The 19,980-nt window shown below is 31.2% G+C and overlaps 3 protein-coding genes across 10 annotated transcripts; 2 read left to right on the top strand and 1 right to left on the bottom strand.

Moving 5' to 3' along the window:
- Positions 1-1,354: 1,354 nt before the first annotated feature.
- Positions 1,355-4,969, bottom strand: LOC129319181 (polyubiquitin 9). 4 transcript variants are annotated; one of them, XM_054964170.1, is made up of 5 exons: positions 4,857-4,950; positions 4,556-4,605; positions 3,018-3,203; positions 2,781-2,820; positions 1,355-1,609 (listed from the first exon to the last, which is right to left on the bottom strand). In XM_054964170.1, exons 2-5 carry the CDS (start codon positions 4,556-4,558, stop codon positions 1,527-1,529), a joined length of 312 nt encoding a protein of 103 aa, XP_054820145.1. In that variant the 5' UTR covers positions 4,559-4,605; positions 4,857-4,950; the 3' UTR covers positions 1,355-1,526. The 4 variants fall into 4 exon arrangements, with proteins under 4 accessions (XP_054820145.1, XP_054820146.1, XP_054820144.1 ...); XM_054964171.1 differs by lacking the exon at positions 4,556-4,605 and having other exon boundaries at positions 4,857-4,969; XM_054964169.1 differs by lacking the exon at positions 4,857-4,950 and having other exon boundaries at positions 4,556-4,849.
- Positions 4,970-9,509: 4,540 nt separating this feature from the next.
- On the top strand, positions 9,510-12,337 carry LOC129320667 (uncharacterized). 4 transcript variants are annotated; one of them, XM_054966217.1, is made up of 6 exons: positions 9,510-9,665; positions 9,781-9,905; positions 10,002-10,086; positions 10,213-10,322; positions 11,087-11,161; positions 12,073-12,337. In XM_054966217.1, exons 1-6 carry the CDS (start codon positions 9,596-9,598, stop codon positions 12,121-12,123), a joined length of 516 nt encoding a protein of 171 aa, XP_054822192.1. In that variant the 5' UTR covers positions 9,510-9,595; the 3' UTR covers positions 12,124-12,337. The 4 variants fall into 4 exon arrangements, with proteins under 4 accessions (XP_054822192.1, XP_054822193.1, XP_054822191.1 ...); XM_054966218.1 differs by having other exon boundaries at positions 9,990-10,086; positions 12,089-12,337; XM_054966216.1 differs by having other exon boundaries at positions 9,990-10,086.
- A 2,512-nt stretch (positions 12,338-14,849) lies between these two features.
- On the top strand, positions 14,850-18,689 carry LOC129319907 (myosin-binding protein 7). Of its 2 annotated transcripts, none has more exons than XM_054965014.1 (5): positions 14,850-15,226; positions 15,320-15,407; positions 15,677-15,798; positions 16,617-17,929; positions 18,361-18,689. In XM_054965014.1, the coding sequence occupies exons 4-5, from the start codon at positions 16,634-16,636 to the stop codon at positions 18,382-18,384; spliced, it is 1,320 nt and encodes a 439-aa protein (XP_054820989.1). In that variant the 5' UTR covers positions 14,850-15,226; positions 15,320-15,407; positions 15,677-15,798; positions 16,617-16,633; the 3' UTR covers positions 18,385-18,689. The 2 variants fall into 2 exon arrangements, with proteins under 2 accessions (XP_054820989.1, XP_054820990.1); XM_054965015.1 differs by having other exon boundaries at positions 15,537-15,798.
- Positions 18,690-19,980: the final 1,291 nt, after the last annotated feature.

Genomic DNA, 19,980 nt, shown 5'->3' with positions numbered 1-19,980 from the left:
ATAAATAAATTATTTTTATAGTAATATCAGAAAGTTAACATATAAAGTTATAATTTTTGTTGCACCATTACAAATATAAAAAATAAAATTATGATTATTTAAATAAAATTTATAATTAATATTTATTATTTTTAACACTTGTAATAATAATAAAAATTTGATATATAAAGTTATATTTTATTATTGTATTATATATATAAAAAAATTATAATTATTTAAATAAAATTTATAATCATTTTTTATTATTTTCAACACTCGTAAGTAACAATGTTAATAATTTGATATAAGATTAATAATTATTGTATTGTTATAAATATAAAAAAATTATAATTATTTAAATAAAATTTATCATTATTTTATTTTTAATAAAAGTAATATAATTATTTATATAAATTCATTTTTTATAAAAAAATTTTAAAAATTTTAATAGAATTATAATATAAAAATTTTCAATATATATTTTAAATTTTTATCATCATTTTTTTTTTTGCTTTTCCTACCATTATCTTTTGTATTTTGCTGCCACATTGATGGTTAAACATTTGATAGTTTTTTTTTTCATTGGCAGAAAACATTTTGTAGTATTTTTTTAATATTAATGATAGCTTGTTAACATTTTATTGGACCATCTGACCACGATAACAACAGGAACATCCATCCCTCAATTTAAATAATTATAAATATAAAAGGTTTGGTAATAAATTTAAATTTTATAAATCATTTATAATACTTTACAATTAATACTTTTATATTTACAACTATACGAAGCTGCGTAAAATTTTTGAGACCCAGCTACATTTTAATTAATATTTTGGAACTTAATTAATTTCCGCTTGCAAATGCATATATGTCCTAGATAAAAAAATTAATAAATTCTGTTCACTTGTAAATATCAAAAGCTAACATATGAATACAGACATTTGACTTGTAAAGAGACTGAGAAAATAATTAATTTTCTTATTTAGGACTTGATTATAATTCTCTAGTTATAAAACTTAGAAGCAACCATGGACCATCATTGAGGGAAACAAGAAGTAAAAACAGAGACGATGAGGAACATTGTAAACCTCCAAGAAGGAAAGCACCCACATACTCAAGTGGGAAAACTCTCCTCCAACGACTCCCACAATCACATTGTGGTTCCTAAATTTGAAACATACTGTATCACTATAAAGCCGCTCAGTGTCACTAAATCCAATTCAATTTCTTAATATTTAAACGCAGAACTAAGACTACTTCATACCATTTACATGCCAGTCGTCTAAAGCCAGAAGGAAGAAATGCTGAGAAAAACTTGCTAATCACATCACACGAGTTTAAGGGTGAAAGACGGTATCTCAAGGCACAAAGGAACTTCACAAATAGCATCTTGATTGGATTAACTGAATAGTACTGAAGGATCATAACAGAAAGTTTTCACCTAAAGCAGTAACAAAAAATCTAGTTTAATGGTTGGCTTAACAAAATGCTGCTGGTTGGTGGTGTGAGGTATGAGTGAGTGAGCCTTTTGCTGCAGCACTATGGCTCTACCAATTCGCGCCATCTGAATCCCGTGACGGGTAGAAATCATTTGGGTTCACAATGTTGACCTCCTCAAACTCATTGTCATCTACAACAAAAGGACAAAACCCTCAATATGTTCTTCCACATGAAGGTGAAATAGAAGTATAGACAATTGTGAAATGGTCTTTGCAGATGTACTGGATAAGTCTTTATTTCTCATTTTTGTGCAATGTCTTGTCTAATATGTCCATGTCTAATTATTATATCTTTGCATGCATGGGTACTATTTAAACAGAAACTCAGAAAAAGAGAAACAGGACTGTCTCAAGAAAGACCATCATGTCATCTAAGAAATTTTATCAACTAATCATGTCAACCTATAAAAGATTATTCCCCGATATATGTAAATTACACCTTGAAAACAACAGAAAGTGTAGTTCCATGAAGGAACCAGTCTGATCAGCGCAGCTCAGCACTACATCCCTTGCATATGGTGAAAAAGTTTTTGAACAGAGACAACAATTTCCCACCAGAGGCCAGGCATATATTTTTAATACATTGGAAATCAATTTTGTATTAATGGTGGTAGTGCGGCACTTAAGTCCTCAACAATGATTTTACAATATGTTATACAGATAACAGTTCAGGTGTAAGCAACCATATGATGCTGATGCCAATTGCTAAATTAATTTATTTTCATTCCCCCTCTCTCTCCCTCTCTCTGTTGTTTTTTAGCATGCACCCTTGGAGTAAGTGTATGACTAAACTGAAACTTTGTTTTACTGCAAAAGTTGACAAGAACATATTTGTGGCTCACAGATGTATTAAGAGAGGAAGGTTAGCTCTAAATTGCTATTAACTGTTTATACAGGACAATTATTATGATATCAGACAAGGATGTCAGGATAAAAAAATAAATCTACAACTAACTAGAACCAGAAGGAGATTTTGCAAGCAATTGCCCAATTCAGAAGTCAGAAACAGGACTTTGATGCGATAATTAAAAGGAAAATACTTGTTAAGTTCATGCTAGCATATCGTTTTAAGTTTTCCCTTAGTTGACTTTTCTCTCCTCTTTTCCATAGATTTAAAAAGAAAAATGTAACACGGCCACAAAAGAAAAGTTCCACTATCTTCCCATAGACTTCTCCCAACTAAAAGGAGCCTAACACAGCCAATCTTTTGAAGTCTGACAAATGGATTAATTAACAAAAATTTAAAATAAAATGATGACAGGCATATCGGGAGGGATGGATTGGTAAAGGTAAGACAAATACCTTTCCTCAATGTCAGTGCTACAATAGCATCATTTTCAACCTGAACATGAAATGAAGTTGTTGGAATTTGTTGACAATTATTACAACACATAGTCATATAATGAGCACAAAGGCTTTCATGGGTAAAGATGTTAAAAATGAGTGAAATAAAGGAACCAGAGAGAGTAAGGTGACCTAAATGCTGGTATTTCAAGAAACATACAAAGAAAAAACCACCCAAGGCACGTCACAGTATACCTTTTGGTCAGCCAGTGTCTTTGAGTCATCTAATACTTCACCTGTACCAGGTAGAATTAATCTCTGATTATTAACAGGCTGCTCAATGAGTTCTTCCAAGTTCTGCTTTATGTCAAGAATTTTATCAGATGGCTTGCACCGGATGAAGTATGTTGTCTTATTACGCTTAACACGAATGTACATATCCTATTGTGCAACCACAGTCCACATCAGTCATAAATTTTGAACAAGCATGAAAGATACATATGCGTAATCATAGGTTCTACGAAGGATTATGCAATAAATGGAGACAGGGCCCTATTTATGAGTGAGATTAGCATTAAAATAGCATCCAACTCTCAACCCATCTTAGAATATTAGCAGTTTTATGGTCTAAAACCATGTTAACAAGTATCGTGGCACCTCTAAAACCTTTTAAAGAAATCATATAATTGTCTAGCTCAGAAAGACAGACAACAGTCATTTTCGGATGCAAACCCAAAGAACTACTTCATATCAAAATTTTAACAAAAGTACCAGACTAATTAAGCTCCTATCGTCATGATTTAATCAAATTTTAAGCAAGCTGTAGGCATAAGCATGTTAAAATATGAAAGAATTTGGATCACTCTCTATTATTAAATCCAAGACTTATCTCAACGATCCAAACCAACACAAGGTTTGAAATGGTAATTTTACACATGTATAATTCATGCCACCAACCCCAAAAAAAAAAAAAAATCTCATGACAGAATTAGAAGCACATTTTAATATATAACATAAGCAAAGTACATTTTACATCTTTTACAACCATTTTTATGACTTTGCCTCATACCGTAAAGGCATAAACTGATTCTTGCATGTATTATACTCCGCATACTCTACCACAAACTCTCATTGACCCATAGTAAAAACAAAGCCACTGACTTTCCAGATATCAAAACTCATAGCAATGTTAGGTAGTTAATGACGACATGGAAATGGATCTGAAAGGAGTGCAATGGAATGGAATGGCAAAATATGTTGCATTCTACTATTTGAGAGTTCACTGAAGATTGGTGTTTTGTAATTTGAATATATGTCCCGATATTGAAGGACACAAAAATTGGTGTTCTGAATGGCAAAGAGGGGTCGTAAAGGCCATCCTATATTCATTATATTTTTGAATGGTCCTAAATAATGACTTAACCCACTTTAGCCATTGCACTCCATCACTTGCAATCCATCCAAACCCTACATTAATACATTTGAAAGGTTAAGAGCAACTTTCCAATTCCACAAGATTACTTGAGAAGTCAACCAACCTCACGTGTTCTATTTATGCTACAAATAAGCCAACTAAATAAATAGAATTCTCCAATCCGAATGCAAAGTGAAAATTGTAATTTCCAGCACATGTTTCCAGCAAGCACTAATTGCCACTGCCCACCAGCTTTCTCCAAGACCATAAACAGATTAAGAATTCAACTTGATCACCCTCAGGGCCTTTAAAACGTTGACATGAACAACTTTGATTCGAAGGAAAGCAACCGAAATAAGTAATAAGCATAGCCGCATACCATTTATCTCGTTTCCGTTGCTCCTCCTGGGCAAGGAAAATTTACAGGCCCTGCAATCCCCCAAAAAAAAAAAGCGGAACAAAAAAATCGAGACAGTGAAAAGATTTTACCCAGTGAATTAAAAGAACTTTGGAACCATTCTTCAGACTAGAATTTCGGCATGACGAGAACTTGGTGGGGACGACTAACTTCGATTTGTGAAAATAACTTGACGGGAATAAATGAAATGAGCAATTGTGGCGCACAGAGAAAACAAAAAGAAAGGGAAAGTGGAGAAGAGGTCGAAGAACACGATTCCTACCTTCGCCTTCTCGGGAAGAGCTAGTCCTGTCAGATTCCGCAGACGCACGGGTTCTTCACGAGTTCAGAGAGACGACTTGGTCAACACCTCACGTTTCGTCAGTGTACAATTTTATTTTTTTTTTGGGTAGAAAATGTACAATAATTTAATTAATTCTAATTTATACCTGTCGATAAAAAAATATATTATATAATATATTATTTTTTTATTTAAAAATATAAAGTATTTAAAATTAAATTCCATCCTGATAAAATAAAAATTTATTTTTAAATGAATACTGTCTTTTCACATGTATTATTATTTAATAAGGTATTTTATTTTAAAATAAATATAAAATAATTTATTTATTAAAAATATAATTAAAAAATAATGATTATATTTTAAAATATTAAATATTTTATATTTTTTAATGTTTAAATTCTAAATTTTTAAAAAATATTTTATATTATGTGAATAGATAGATCCTTGATTTGTCGTTACTTCAATGGATATTATTTGGTGTTAGCGAAGAAGACTATAGCCTATAGATACAAAGAACATATAAGAGTGTCATAGGTCCTGCTTAGTAACCTGCTTTATAAATAATTTTTTGTTTTTTAAAATAAAAATAAAAAAATTTGTTTAATAATATGTTTTTAAAAAATATTTTAAAAAAATAAAATATTATTTTAAAAATAAAAAAAAAAAAAACATCTTTTAAATGTTATGAGATTATTATTGTTTTAGAGAAAAAAAATAAAAATATTTATTTTTATTACTTTTTTATTTTTATTTTTACAAAATATTATTTTTAAAATAATAAAATAAATATAATTTTAAATAAATTCATAAATTTGCAGTGCAGGAGTGACAGGTGGAGATAAATATGCCAATAAACTAGATTTATTCCCACGTAATATGCGGAATGTTTTAATATTAAAACAAAACTGACCAGATAATTTATTTTTGTACCCTCAAAATAACATTTTTTATTGGCAGAAAAGGCTATAAAGACAGTGAATGGATGACAGTATTATAAAGTTGTCAATGTGGCAGCCACAGATGGAAATAAATATACCAGTAAATTCGCAAACCTCCCATAAGTCATAAAAACAAACTATAGATACATACATATATATAACCAAATAAAATATGAAATAAAGTGCAAGATTGGAACATCATCATCAGTTTTCTAGTTTAATTAGTTTTTTTTCCCTCTCCTTTTGATATCCTAAATCTTTGATTAAAGAATACTCTCCATTGACAAAAATATAAGGTATTGATGACTGATTTAAAAAAAAAAAGTGAGTTGAAGCTTTAATTTCTTAAAAAATTATATCTTTTTAATTTTACTATCATTATCTTATATGAATGTCTTGATAGAAATAATTAAAATTTCAATGCATATTTTTCAAAAAGAACAATAAATAAAGTAGGAGTATATTTAAAAAAACAATTATAAGAGTTGCCCAATGCTTCATATTTTAGACCGAGCAAGATTTTTTTAAAAAATATCCTATATTATATTTTCTCTATTTAAAAATATAAGATATTTTTTGATAAGTTGTATGTTAAAAAATGCATGACATTTTTAATATTTTAAAGTATAATTATTCCTTTTTTTTTAAAAACTACCCCTATTAAATAGAGGGTGAATATGAAAATATATGATTAATTTAAACATAAATAATTATTTGATTGAGATAAAATTTTATTAAAAGTGTCTTATATTTTTTAATAAAAAAAATAATTCAATTAACAACTTGCAGGTGCCTCTTTGAAAATATATATCATATCAAGAATGTAGTTGCAGCTGATGCGCTGCATAGCAAGAAATCAAAATCAAGACTTCTAATTAAGAGGGACCAGCACCTTCTTAGCTAATCCAAATGAATGGTCAAAAGAAATTGACCAAAATTAGCTAGGTTGATAAAAATAGTCTCTAATTATTAATTAATGAGAATATGACCCATACTTCATAGGAATGTGAATTTGAATCTCATTAATATATACATACATGCACACACACACACACATATATGTGTGTGCATATTCAACTGATCAAAAATTTAGATGGCTTAAGTTTTTTAAATTTTTTAAAATTAGAACATATCTTAAGATTCAAAGGATGTTGAAAAAAATATTTGCAAATCATCCATTAACAATTTTTTATACTAAGGATGAGATTCAAACTCAGGTTATTTCAAGATAGGAATCTTGTCCTTACAAACTAGATGAACTTTGGTCAGCTTATCCATGTAACAACCTTGTTGCTAAATAAATAACAAGTACCTTAATAATAGGTGTTTTTTTAAGTCGTGAGATATTTTATAATCCTGGGGAACTGTGCATGGTAACCCAATACACCCAAACCCTAACACTTTTCACGTGTCCCTGTGAAATAATTAGGGGAAAAACATTGGGTCCTCTATGGGTTTATCAAGCTGGGATGTAGGGCCCATACAAATGAAAGGCTCACTGATCAAGTCGGTCAAGGCCAACACATCAATCAATTTTTAATTAAATCAAATTGATCTAAAGCCCCTTGGGCTACATGCGGACTATGTTCGGCCGAACACCTCAAGCGTTAATTTAAGCACAGCAAATTAAAGTTCACTCTTGTGTCATCTGTTAAAGACACTTGGATTGCCTTCTATCTAAGTTAGATTTAAAATTAATGGTGTCACCACAAAGTCAATGTGAGGAACCAAATCAATAAATCACTCTGTCAATATACTATCTTCTAGAACTTACTTTATGTATTTAACTTTATATATTTAAAATATTATATTTAGTTACTGTTTATTTGAGGCAAAAAAAAGTTTACTGTTTCTTAAAAAAATATTTGACTCGTGTTTTACTAAAATTAATGATTACAGTGTTTAAGAATAATATTTTGGTGTAATTAAAGAAGAATAATATTAAACAAATTATTCCATCCATTTAAAAAAATAAAATATTTTTAATCAAATCTCATCCTCAATAAAGTAGTTACTTATTTTTAAACTAACTCTATCTTTTCATATTTATCTCTATTTAATATAGTATTTCATCCTAAAAAAATATAAAGTGATATATTCAATAGGGGTATTTAAAAAAAGTAATAATTACACCTTAAAAATATCTTACATTTTCAAACATTTAATTTCTCAAAAATATTTATATTTTTTAACAAAGAGTATACTCCATCCAAACTTTAATGCAAAGTAAAGTTAATAAATTTTGTGTTTATAAATATTAGTAGTTATTAGATATCAGTTGTATCCTTAAAATTGTAAAATATATATTCAATATAGAATATTTTTTTTAGGGTTAGATGTTTAAAAAAAAAATAATTTTAGTTTCAATTTGTAATTAATAATTTGTAAAAAAATCTTAATAAATAAACTACTAAATTCTTCATCCAAGACCGCATAGTAAATAAAGGCAAAGATGATGTCAATTTAAAAACAATTAACTCACTTGTTAAAAATGTAACTTGATTAGAAATAATTTGCATTTATCAAAAAAGGAGTAAATGAGAGTAAAATTAAAAATATGAGTAATTACTCCAATTTTAATTTATTTTAAAGAAAAAAAGCTTCCAAATTTTACATTATATCAAGGATAAGGGAGTACATTTTTGTCTTACATTTTAGATTAAATAAAATTTTAAAATTTTTCCTACATTTAAGAGTATTTATAAATTTATAAAAAAAATCGCACAATGATGCCCACTCTAGCTATTCAAATGCAAAAACTAATTTAAAATATAAATAAATAAATTACAGGGATATAATTTTTTTTCATTTTTTATGAGTATTTTTTAATTAGAGTTAATATTATTTAAAGTATTATCGGATATTAAATATAGGCATCTTTTTAAATAAAAATTTTAATTTTAATTTTTCATATAGTAGACCTTTTGATTAGATTCAATTCTATCAATTAGGGATACGATTTCTAACAAAACATGAGCCCATTAATTATGAAAATGAAATTTCATAGCACTTTTTTCTACAGAGAAATTTTATTAAAGTTCATTAGATGTGATATAATTTTAATCAGATCTCAAAAGATTTTCAAATTTTACTATAAATCTAGAGCATTAAAATCAAATAAATTCTATTATTTGAATGATCAAAATATCATTTAATTATAATTAACATTATCGACATAACAAGTTAACTTATGACTTTTACAAATAATATTAGAAAAATAATAAGTTAAGTTATATGTTTTATAAGTAACATTAATTACTTCTTATTATTATTGTAATATTATTTATAAAAATTATAACTTAATTTATTATTTTAATAATATTATTTGTAAAAATTATAACTTGATTTGCTGTCATAACAATGTTATTTGTAAAAATCATAATTCAACTTGCTATTTTAGTTATATTACTTGTAAAAGCTATAACTTACTAACTTAATTTATTATTATAATGATAGTATTTGTAAAATATAAATTAACTTATTATTTTAATAATATTACTGATAAAAATTATAATTTAATTTTTATTTTAATAATATTAATTATAATTGAAGGATATTTTTAAACATTTATATAACAGAATTTATTTCAAGTTTTCAACAAATCTACCGTAAAATTCCAAAATTTCTGGGACCCTATTAAAATTGTGTCCACATCGGACTTTAATGAAATCATCCCCTTTTCTATTTTCGCGATCGACTCGCACAGAGTAGTTAAGCGCTCATAACTACTCTTCACGGAAACGGTTTCACTGTTTCGTCATCGTCTTCTCCACAGCCACGATGGGCAACTCTTCCTCTATGCTCACGCAGTACGACATTGAAGAGGTCCAGGAACACTGTAACCACACATGTAATTCACCATTCTACGACAATCTTCACGAACCTCCCTTCCTTTCTTTCTTTTTTGTTCGGTTTGCTTAATTTTTGTTCCTTGAGCATAGTAATTGATTTTGATTTCGGTGAAGTCACGCAGCAGGAGATAGTTTCTTTGTACCAGAGGTTCTGTCAGCTTGATCGTAACAGCTGCGGATTTATTTCTTCTGATGAGTTTCTGTCTGTTCCGGAATTCGCCGTTAATCCTCTCTCTCAGGTTTCTTTCCCTAAATCCTTTTTCTTCAATTGCGATCGAATATAATGGTCCATTGAAGATTAAATGATATGTTAAGTTTCGCAGAGATTGTTGAAGATGCTGTATGGATTGAATTTCAAGGAATTCGTGGCTTTCTTGTCTGCATTCAGTCCTCGTGCAACCTTAGAAAACAAAATTGAGTGTAATGAATATCTCTGAGACCCACAAAAGTGCATTCGAATTATCGAATATAAAGCGATTGACTGATTAAGTGATTATTATACTTTCTACGATTGAATTATTATCTACGTGCTGTTTGTTTTTTTAGTTATTTTTAAGGTATACGACACAGACTGCAATGGAAAAGTTTCATACAATGACATGCTGGACGTTTTGCGGGATTTGACTGGACAATTTATATCTGAACAACAGAGAGAGGTGAAATATTATTAGACCTATTCTTCTATGTATTTGTTCTCTTTTCTCTAAACTTATTTGGTGTAAAAAATGAACAATCCTTTTAAAAACACCTTTATAATTATTTACAAAAGAGAACGAGTGTGCTTCCATGTTGCATTATTTTGATCAGTCAAGTTTATCATCGAGTCTATTATATGACATAAGGGGGGGTGGGGAAATCCTGGAACTTTTGTCTGCCACTTCTTGTCCATGGAAGAGTTTTTGAAATTGATTAATTAGGGGATAAAAAGTACCAATAAAACTGGATATATAAAGACTAAAGGACTAGGGACCACAATAAAGACTGGCACACTGATAAGGTAGAACTAAAAGCAAACGTGAGCACGTAGCTTTAAAATGTGGTAAATCTTTCCCTCGAAGCTTGGCCACAGTTACCTTTCTATGATTCTGAATTTCGAGATCTGATCGTAGTTCTCTTTGCCAATACAGAGCAAAGAATGTCAAACTGTATTGTGTGTCTTTAATTTGTTATTACACTGACAAAAGAAGAGAAGTAAATGCAGTTTAAGCATAGAAAAATACTTATCTGAAGTGCATCAGCCCATTGAAAATGCTTACATGAGATTGAAAATTGATTTGACTTAAAAAAAAAAGGAGGTTGTGAATTGAAATTTCTAGGGGGATTTCAGTATGCATTTCAATTGCCGAAGTTCAATAAGGATGATTATGTTTTGATGCTGATTGCTCTATTTTTTTGCATTCGGTTCCTTAAATTGATACAGCAAGTACTGACACAAGTCCTTGAGGAAGCAGGCTATAAAAAGAATTCTTTGTTAGTCTTGTCTGACTTCAAGAAGGTACTAAAACAATTAAAACCTACCATGACTAGCAGCAGTACTTTTGTCACAAGTTAAACTTCTTTCCCAACTTATATATTAACGTGCTACCTTTAGCATCCTATTGTATGGCTTCTTACTACTGTTGTGCTCATGTAATCATGTTTGTTTGTATCATCAAATCAAAGGCATAAAAAAGCTTTGATGAATAGTTATCAAAGGCAGGCTAGGGCGCACGGGCAGAGTTCCTAGTAATAACCCAAGGAAACAATATTTTGAGGATGATCTTGAATGGGATTTCCATTTGTTGATCTCTCGTCATAGTTAGCATGTAAAGTTGTCTATATTGTTGCTTATTCTCAAGGTCATACTTTTGGACGCGGAAACCATACTTCCACTGTCAATTTCATGGATCGTCGCAAGTTAAAATGTTAAATCAACTTCAATTTTCTTCTGGCAGTCATAAAATAGCGTGAAAGTGATGGGCTTGGTTTATTTGTCTTGCGTTTCTCTTCATTATGATTCCACTGTTATTCTAAACAGTGTGTATTAATATATATTTTTACAAACTATCAAATCTAAATTATTAAATTCAATCAAATGATCTACATTTTCCGTAATTTCTCCAATTAACGGAGAGAAACTACTTCCTAAGTGATGCCTATCTTTGTCAATAGGCATGATATTATCATTCATGACAGTTGAGGATAACGGTTGCGAATATATGTATGGCTAGGTTTATTGCAATGTACCGAGCTCATCCTCTCATGCTCCTGCTTCCTGCTTGATTTATGTATATACTATATATTTTGGCCAGGGCTTCCTGCTTTAATTTTTTTTGGAGACCAATTCCTGCCTGATGTTTTAATGTCTAATTTCTTTCATACGGATAGTACATGATTGATATTTGATATATTGTTTTCTAATAACAGATCCTTGGCAACTCAGGTTTGAAGATGGAAGTTGAGGTTCATGTGGATTAGAATGAGAATACTAGTTGTCATTGATTTCTCTAGTATATACTACATGCAGTCAAACAATCCTGATTCATTAGTTTGAAGTAGTGCTGTTTTTGTTGTTTCTTGATCCTCATGTTTATTTTGTACTTACTCTAGCGGTAATAGTATTAATACGGATTTTGAATATGTAAATATTCATTTTTCATTAACTTATTTAATGGCGTTGTGAAATAGAAAATTTTTGATCGTGCCTACAAAGTTTAAGGATTAACATAAAATTTAACAAAATTAAATGATTAAAATGAAAGTTATAGAAAATTAAGGGATATTAAACCTATATAATTGATAAAAAAAATTACTCCCATGTATTATATGATAGATATAAAAGTTTTACAGGTTTTTTAATGTCTTCGTTCTTTTTGCCAACGTTATTTTAATTTCTTTGCTTGTGATTAAAAAAAATTTAATACGTTCTAACTTACTAATCGTGGTAGTGTTTTAAGAATTGGATTGAATTGGCAGACTGTTGACCGGATATGCTAATAGTTCGACTTGAACTAGAAAATAAGTAGAGCAGAACTTGGAATGGTTTATGAAAATCGGGCGAGTTTGGATCTAATATTAAAAAGGGTTAAAAAAATTTGAAAAATTAAAAGTTTGGACACTTTAGAAAGCCCATTTTATTTTTACACTCTTTACATATAGTGTTTGATATAATTTGAGATTATTTTTCTAGAAACATGTTGACTGATATAATGTAAATACAAATACTTTTTTATTTATATTTAGCTTAATCAAAATCCACCTTTGCTTAACAAATCATGAAATTATAACTTATAATGTTCGTTGATTTTATGATCTTGTGTTATTTTATTAACCACTAGAGATATAACTAATTCATTTTTTATAATATTTATTATATACGTTTAATATTTTTTATTTAATTTTATAATATCGGTTCAACAATGTGTGCAATCAATTGAATTGGGAAAACTGAGACTTGTTAATATTTTAATTTGAATTTGATATGACTTTTAATACATTAGCTTCTCATGGGTAACATAAATTAGGGCTATGCATAATGTCCAACAGTCCGGTATGTCTGGCCCAGCCTGAGGTGAAAAATGCCCAGCCCGAACCTAAAAAAACTTGCCCGAGATTGATTGGGCATGGTCGGGCTTAGCTTGATTTTTGAGTTAAGCAGGGTTTAGGGTTAGAGTATCCAACCAATTGACTTCCCAACCCGAGGTTTAATTATTTTTTAAAAATTATTAATATATAATGTCATTTTGTAAATTGATGAGGGCATAAATGAAAAATAAAAATATTAAAACCCTAAGACCTGACTCAAATATGAAATTGAAACACCTGAACAAGACCATTCGTTCGATCTGCGCCTCTCTTATTTTGATCTCTCTTGCTCCACCTCGTCTCATCTCCAATCTCTCTCACTCAATTAGGGCAGGGTCGTCTCATCTGGTCGCTGCTCCATCTCTGATCAAGTTCGTCTCCCTCTCTTAATCACCACTTTGTTCCGATCAAGTTCATCTCCCTCTCTCAGCCACCCCATCTTGAAGCTTCTTTATCTCCAATCGCCACTTGCCACTCTCTCTTGCTCTAGTTTGTCTTCGATCACCACTGTCTCTTGTTCGAGCTCGTATTCGATTGCCTTAGCTCCAAAGCCCGTATCTGGCTTGTTTCTCTTTCTTTGTTAGATATTTGTTTTGGTTAAAATCGAAATTATCTACTGTCTATTGGTTTTGTTGATGTTTTGGTTAATTCTTATTCTTTTATTTTAGGTTGTTTATGGTTCAACCTTAAAGGAGGAAGAAGAATGGATGATGGTGTAGGAATCAGGGAATTTGCTATCTCAAACTTTATAATTTATATTTAACTTGTGTAGTGTTCATGGATGTATTGTTTTTCAATTGATTGGCTTGATTGAGGAAATTTCATTTTATTTGTATGAATTAGATTTTATTTAGGTTTGTTTATTTCTTGTCTAAATTACTTTGAGCCCATTACTTGTTGTTGGACATGGTTTGTTAGTGGCTATTATGAACCCAATCTTAATATATTTTGGTTCAATGAAGGCTTTCAAGTGCCTAAAAAAGGACAGTTTTGGACATGTAGCCCGAGGGCCTGATCCCTGCTCGACCTTGCCCATCCAATCCCTCCAAGAATGGGCCTCTTTTGGATAGGGTCGGACTTTGGGCATGATTTTTTTGCTCGAACACAATTAGGGTAGGGCACCGAGTTAGGGGGCTGCCTTACCCAATCCTGCCTATGCGCAGCCCTAACACAAATTTACTAAAGATATAATAATTAATTCTTTCGTTAAAAAATATAAAGTAGATTTTAAAAGGTTAATGTTAAAAAATACAATATTAGTATTTTAAGATGTAATTATTATATTTTTTAAAAAATTTTATAATAAATAAATTATTTTATATTTATTTTATAGTGAAATAATATATTAAATAAAAATAAATATAAAATATAATATTAATTTAAAAATAAATAATTATTTTATTAAAATAAAATTTAATTAAAAATATTTTATATTTTTCAACGGAGAAGTGTATATTATATAATTTTTATAATAAGTTGTTTAACATAATATGATTGGATTTTTGGGAGACTTTTCGAACGTAAAAATTGCATCCAAGCTAAGCGTAATGCTAGATATGCTGCGTAACTCTTGCATTAATTTGGGATTATCACGTCCCTTCCTTACATGATAGTTTTTCGTTTCAGTAAAACCGTCAGCGTTTCCATCGCTCCCATTCTTGTCTTCCTTTCGTTTCTTCTAGCATTCTGTCGTGAAACTGAATCTAATACATGGCTCCAAGGAGTATATTATGATAGTTCGCTTCTTCATCACCTGGACGGTTCGTCGTCCATGTGGAAGTTTGACTTGAGTGATCCTTTATTTGACTATTTTATTCTAGGGGTCGGCACAGCATCAGCATGGTTGTGTCTGGACCTGTTTAAAATAAGCCTCGGTGATCGATCCCATAACTTGAGGACTAAGGCAAAGGAAATCTTAAGCGAAAGAAAACAAGGTTTTTGTTAGTTATGGAGACACAAAACCCACAGTACTTTTCTGGATTTTTCCAACCAGAAGGTTTTCTTCTTTTTTACCCTTTTGTCGTGTTTATCTTCGTTTCTGGGTCCCATTTTGGTGTGAATGACAGAGCACTTTGAGCGAATTTTGCAGAAGGGTGGTGACTTGAAAAGGAAATGGATCAAATCGAAAGATTCCAGATGTTAAGTATCCGTGTGCTTCGGAATCCGCCAAAAAGAAGGTAGATTTGGTTTTCAATCCTTTTTTTTTCCCCTCACTCTTTGATATGATTCTTTCTCTGTACACACGTATCATTACTATTCCCTCATTTTCTTCGCTTCTTTCCTCTCTTTTCTCGCGAACCAAACAGATTTACTGGCGCTTCTGAAAGAGCAAATTCCTTTCAACAGAACCCAAGTTTTACTCTTTTATTCCGATTCCTATAATAGCTGATTTTTTTTTCATTGGTTTTTATCTGCGTTAAAGATCATATCTGTTTCCGATCACCAGATACTTTCCCTTTCCTCTCGGGGCGATCGATGGTGAAAGTTGGTCCTCCTCACTTAATGTTGTCTGAAACTTTTGGATCTGATCGTGCCATGATTTTTGTTCTACGCGAGGTTTTCCTAAAGGTAAGGTCAATGAACTGTTTCCGAGACACAGCACATGGACATGCCGTTTTTTTTTGGGCCCCTCTCCCTAAAAAAAAAAAAAGAACTTTATAAGATTTGTGTGTATTAGTGTCATCATTTTATATTTTTTTTTTCGGAAATATTGACACTCTCAACTCTCAACCACACACTGCCTGCCAATTGTCCTTTTTTTTTTTTTTTTGAGATTGCAAGGCAAGCCCGCGTCTTGAAAGAAGAAAAAATAAAGGAGCAACAAACTAAGCCACTATTGGACTCTCCTCAAACACACTGCCACTCGTCAAATACTCATGCTAGACTTCAATAAGACAGACACTTTACTGTATTTTGTATGGTCTGGGACACTCTCCACACTTGAGGGGGGCTCTGCTAACATTGCATAGTTATGGATTTTAGTCTTTTTAGTATTTTGATTACCAAGATGTGAGATGTCGGTTGTCACACACCCACATGCCGCTGTGTTTTCTAAAATCATTAAAACAACCACGTCATTTTAAGTTGTAACTTCTAAAATTGTGACAATGATCGAACACTGCATCTTTAGAAAATATCAGTTTTATTTTTTATGATAGAGTAACACTTGACATGGCCATCTTAAATGCCTATCTCATACATTGAATCCTCAACTAGGAAACTCATACACTTAGTATTATTTTTATGCACGCTCTCTCTCTCTCTCTCTCTCTCTCTCTCTCTACACACACATACACACACACATTATATCTTGCCATTGAGGACTGCAATGTGAGGTGGATAGTGAGAATCTCAAGGCTGAAACAAATTTGCTACTTTCTGTCCAGGACTAAACTAGTATAGCATGACAGAAACTAACGTGTCTTCTGGGATCGCTGAAGTTGATCTTAAGCCTTTGAAGGAGACGCTTTTTGCCCAACAAGAAGTTCTGCAAAGTCTTTACGCAGAATTGGACCAGGAAAGAGAAGCATCAGCCACTGCAGCCAGTGAAGCCCTGGAAATGATCCTGCGTCTGCAAGGAGAAAAGGCTGCGGTGAAGATGGAAGCAAATCACTATAAAAGAATGGCAGAGGAGAAGATAGGTCATGCCGAGGCAACTCTTGAATTCTTTGAAGAGCTCATGAATCAGAAGGAAATGGAAATAGCGTCTCTGGAGCTTCAAGTTCAGTCTTACAAACGCAAACTCGTGAGCTTGGGATGTGATCCGAATGCAATTGAACTTGAGTTGCCAGAACAGAATGGAGAAACCAGTCAAAGTGGAAACATGAGAAGGTTAAACTCATTGCCCCCTATCCCTATTAAGAGCTCTTTAAGAGCCACTCTGAAGATGGAAACATTGCCTAGTCTAGTTTTAGAAACGAAAATGGGGCAGATCGCTGAGGAGGAAGTTACAGAGCAAAGCTTGGATTTGGCTAGCAAATCAGGAGACTGCGTATGTGGAAATGGAACCCTTAATTCTTACTGGAACCAAATCAAAAGGCTAGATGAAAAAGTGAAAGTGATGTCAGATATGAAACAATGTGAAGGAGAAAAAACAGCAAATTTGGAGAACAGAAGATGGAAATCATGTTCAAAATTTTCTCAGGGAAACAAGATAACATGTGATCAACCTGACACAGTATCTTCTACTAGCTTGATTAGTAACTTCTATGATGTTTTTGACATCCCACAACCTCGTGAGAATCTCAAAGTCAGAGAATATTGGAAAAGGGCACTTGCAAAATTTAATGCAGAAACAGGGAACAGAGTAGCAAAACGAGACTCAGTGTCTGGGGGAGCAGTTGAATCACTTGTTCAACATAAATCAGACAACCTTGAGAGCATGCTTAGTTCAAACAATGACATCCAAATAACCAGTCCAAAAGATGCTATGAATTTGATCGGCCAGAAGAAAGAAGTGGTGGATATAGATTGCAGCGCTCAAGCTGAGTTTCAAAAATTGTATCAGAGAATTGAGAGGATGGAGAGGGAGAGAATTAATAAAAGGGAAGAGATTGAACCTGAAGGGAATGAGAATGAGTCATTGAGGTTATTGAAAGAAATACTTAGTCAACTCAGATTAATACAGTCAGATATTAGAAGTTGGAAAACCAAAAAAGCAACGCCTAAGGATGATTTGTGCTTGAGTCGTCTCCAAGAGGTAAGATATATCAGGAGTTTTTTCCTTTTATATTTGATTTGAGAAAAGAAATTCTTCTTCTTCCTTCTTTTTGCCTGAAATCCCTCCTTTATTCGTTTTTCCCATATTGACGCAGTTCGATAGTAGTTTGCATGTAAAGATGAATATGATAGAAAGGAATATTCTTGCTTGTGGGTTTGAGCCGAAACTGAGCATTGAACTTCAGTTCAACCCAAGCGCTTTTAAATATTGCTTGGACTGGGCCGAACCAAATAACCTATGGCCTGAACTAGCCACATATAGTTTGGGGATGCTTTAACTCGGGACTTTTATAAAAAAAAAAAAAAAATCTCGGGACTGTTGCTTTACCTGAAATCTTGGATCATTCATGCTTTGTTTCTCATTTCTTTCAAGAATCTGATGATAGAAAATTTCTATGAACACTTGAACAGGCAATGCTGCACTTTTGGCTTTAAGTATAGGAGGACCATCTCAAAAAGCCAATAAGCTGAATTCATTATTTGTACATGCCCTTTGTCTACAGAGAGGATTGTTCAAGGTTTTTTATTTTGGATGGTTTCTTGTACAAAAATAGAATGACCAGGAAGTACAGATCTTTTGATTTGAACTTAATGGCTGTAAAGTGGATATCGAGCTTGAACTCCATATTGTACATTTGGCCCTCTTTTAGGGCTAACTCTGTTCTGCTCTGAGATTGACATAGTGGATTGAAGAGCTACTTGAATCTTGATACTCTGCTTACCATAAGAGAAAATGAAAACATCTCTTGTTTTTGACGTAAACTAATCCAGCTATCGATTAAAGGCATTTATTTGGAAATAGATCTTTTATTGAGAATTTAATTGCTGCTACTTATTCAGGACTCAAATTCTAAACATTTGATTAAATTGGATCAATTTTCCTTACTAGCTAATCCAGGCACTTGGTGATATAAATAATTTTTTTTAATGTGATTTATGAATAGAAATGGAAAAAAAGTATTTATCATCAAAGTCTTTATGAACATTGTATTCTGTCCGGACATTTTTTTTAAATTTAATGAAAATAATAATAAATAATCAAAAAAAATATAAAAATAAAATTTGATTTTTTTAGGATTATTTTTTAAAAAAAATTAATAAGGTTTATTTTTATTTTGAATAATCTTTTGTTGGTTAGGATTTTGTTTCTTTTAATTCATTAAAATAAAAAAATAAAAATATAAAAATAAAATTTAATCCTTTTTTAGGATTATATTTTCAAAAATAATAATAATTTAACAAAATAAAAAAATTTGTTTAAATCTTTTAAAATCTCTTCCAAATTATCTTAATCATTCAAAATATTGGGAATCAATTTTGTGAGAATCATCTCTTTTTTAAAAAAAAAAGAAATTCTTTCCTTAAATCTTGTTACTTTCCATTAAAAAAAGAAGAAGAAAGATATTCTTGCATAGTTCAAAAATAAATTTTTTCTCTCTTAATTTAATTTTCAAAATTTTAATTAACATAACATAAAAAAAAGAGCATTAAGCATAAAAAAAATAATAAATATGGGATGATCAGCATTTCACCTACACACCTAAATGCTTGGAATGTTACAGGGAGAAATAAAAATGTAGAAAGCAAGCCTTATAGCAAAAGCAAGAACAGCAGAAGCAAAGAGTAGAAAAGAAGAAGAAAGTTGAAAACACACAGAGAAAAACACAAAAATGCAAAAGGAGATTTAGACACATGCATGCACAGCAGAGCAAAGCAAGAAAGGTGAAGCACGTAAGCTCTCTCCTCACACGCAAGCTCTTCCCTGTTTCTGCTTTAAAAGGCACCTCAAAACAGAGACAGAAGAGAGGAAGAGAAGAGAGAGACAAGAAAATGAAAGAAAAATAGAGCAAAGAGGGAGAGAAATGAAAATGCAGAACAAATAGAAAAAGAGAACACGAGAATGAGAGCAGAAAATCAAGGTAGGAGAGAGTAATAAAAAGAAAGAAAAACTAGAAGAAAGAAGAAGAAAAAGGGAGGGGCCGAAGGGAAAGAGCATAGAGGGAAAGAAGCAAAAACCGAGAAAGGAGAGCT

This window comes from Prosopis cineraria, unplaced genomic scaffold (genome assembly GCF_029017545.1).
Source record: "Prosopis cineraria cultivar Desert tree isolate PC_DT_omini unplaced genomic scaffold, ASM2901754v1 PC9, whole genome shotgun sequence".
NCBI lineage: Eukaryota > Viridiplantae > Streptophyta > Magnoliopsida > Fabales > Fabaceae > Prosopis > Prosopis cineraria.
The sequence above is the reverse complement of the archived record's forward strand: the minus strand, read 5'-3'. Positions and strand labels throughout refer to the sequence as shown.

Excerpts from the sequence above, each read along its gene's own strand:
- LOC129320667 (XM_054966216.1), top strand. The coding sequence starts at position 9,596 with ATGGGCAACTCTTCCTCTATGCTCACGCAGTACGACATTGAAGAGGTC. Across the intron at positions 9,666-9,780 it reads GGAACACTGTAACCACACAT|TCACGCAGCAGGAGATAGTT; the intron begins GTAATTCACCAT and ends ATTTCGGTGAAG. Across the intron at positions 11,162-12,072 it reads TCTTGTCTGACTTCAAGAAG|ATCCTTGGCAACTCAGGTTT; the intron begins GTACTAAAACAA and ends TTCTAATAACAG.
- LOC129319181 (XM_054964170.1), bottom strand. Across the intron at positions 2,821-3,017 it reads AGACACTGGCTGACCAAAAG|GTTGAAAATGATGCTATTGT; the intron begins GTATACTGTGAC and ends TTTCATGTTCAG. Across the intron at positions 1,610-2,780 it reads AGCACTGACATTGAGGAAAG|ATGACAATGAGTTTGAGGAG; the intron begins GTATTTGTCTTA and ends CTTTTGTTGTAG.
- LOC129319907 (XM_054965014.1), top strand. The coding sequence starts at position 16,634 with ATGACAGAAACTAACGTGTCTTCTGGGATCGCTGAAGTTGATCTTAAG. Across the intron at positions 17,930-18,360 it reads GCTTGAGTCGTCTCCAAGAG|GCAATGCTGCACTTTTGGCT; the intron begins GTAAGATATATC and ends ACACTTGAACAG.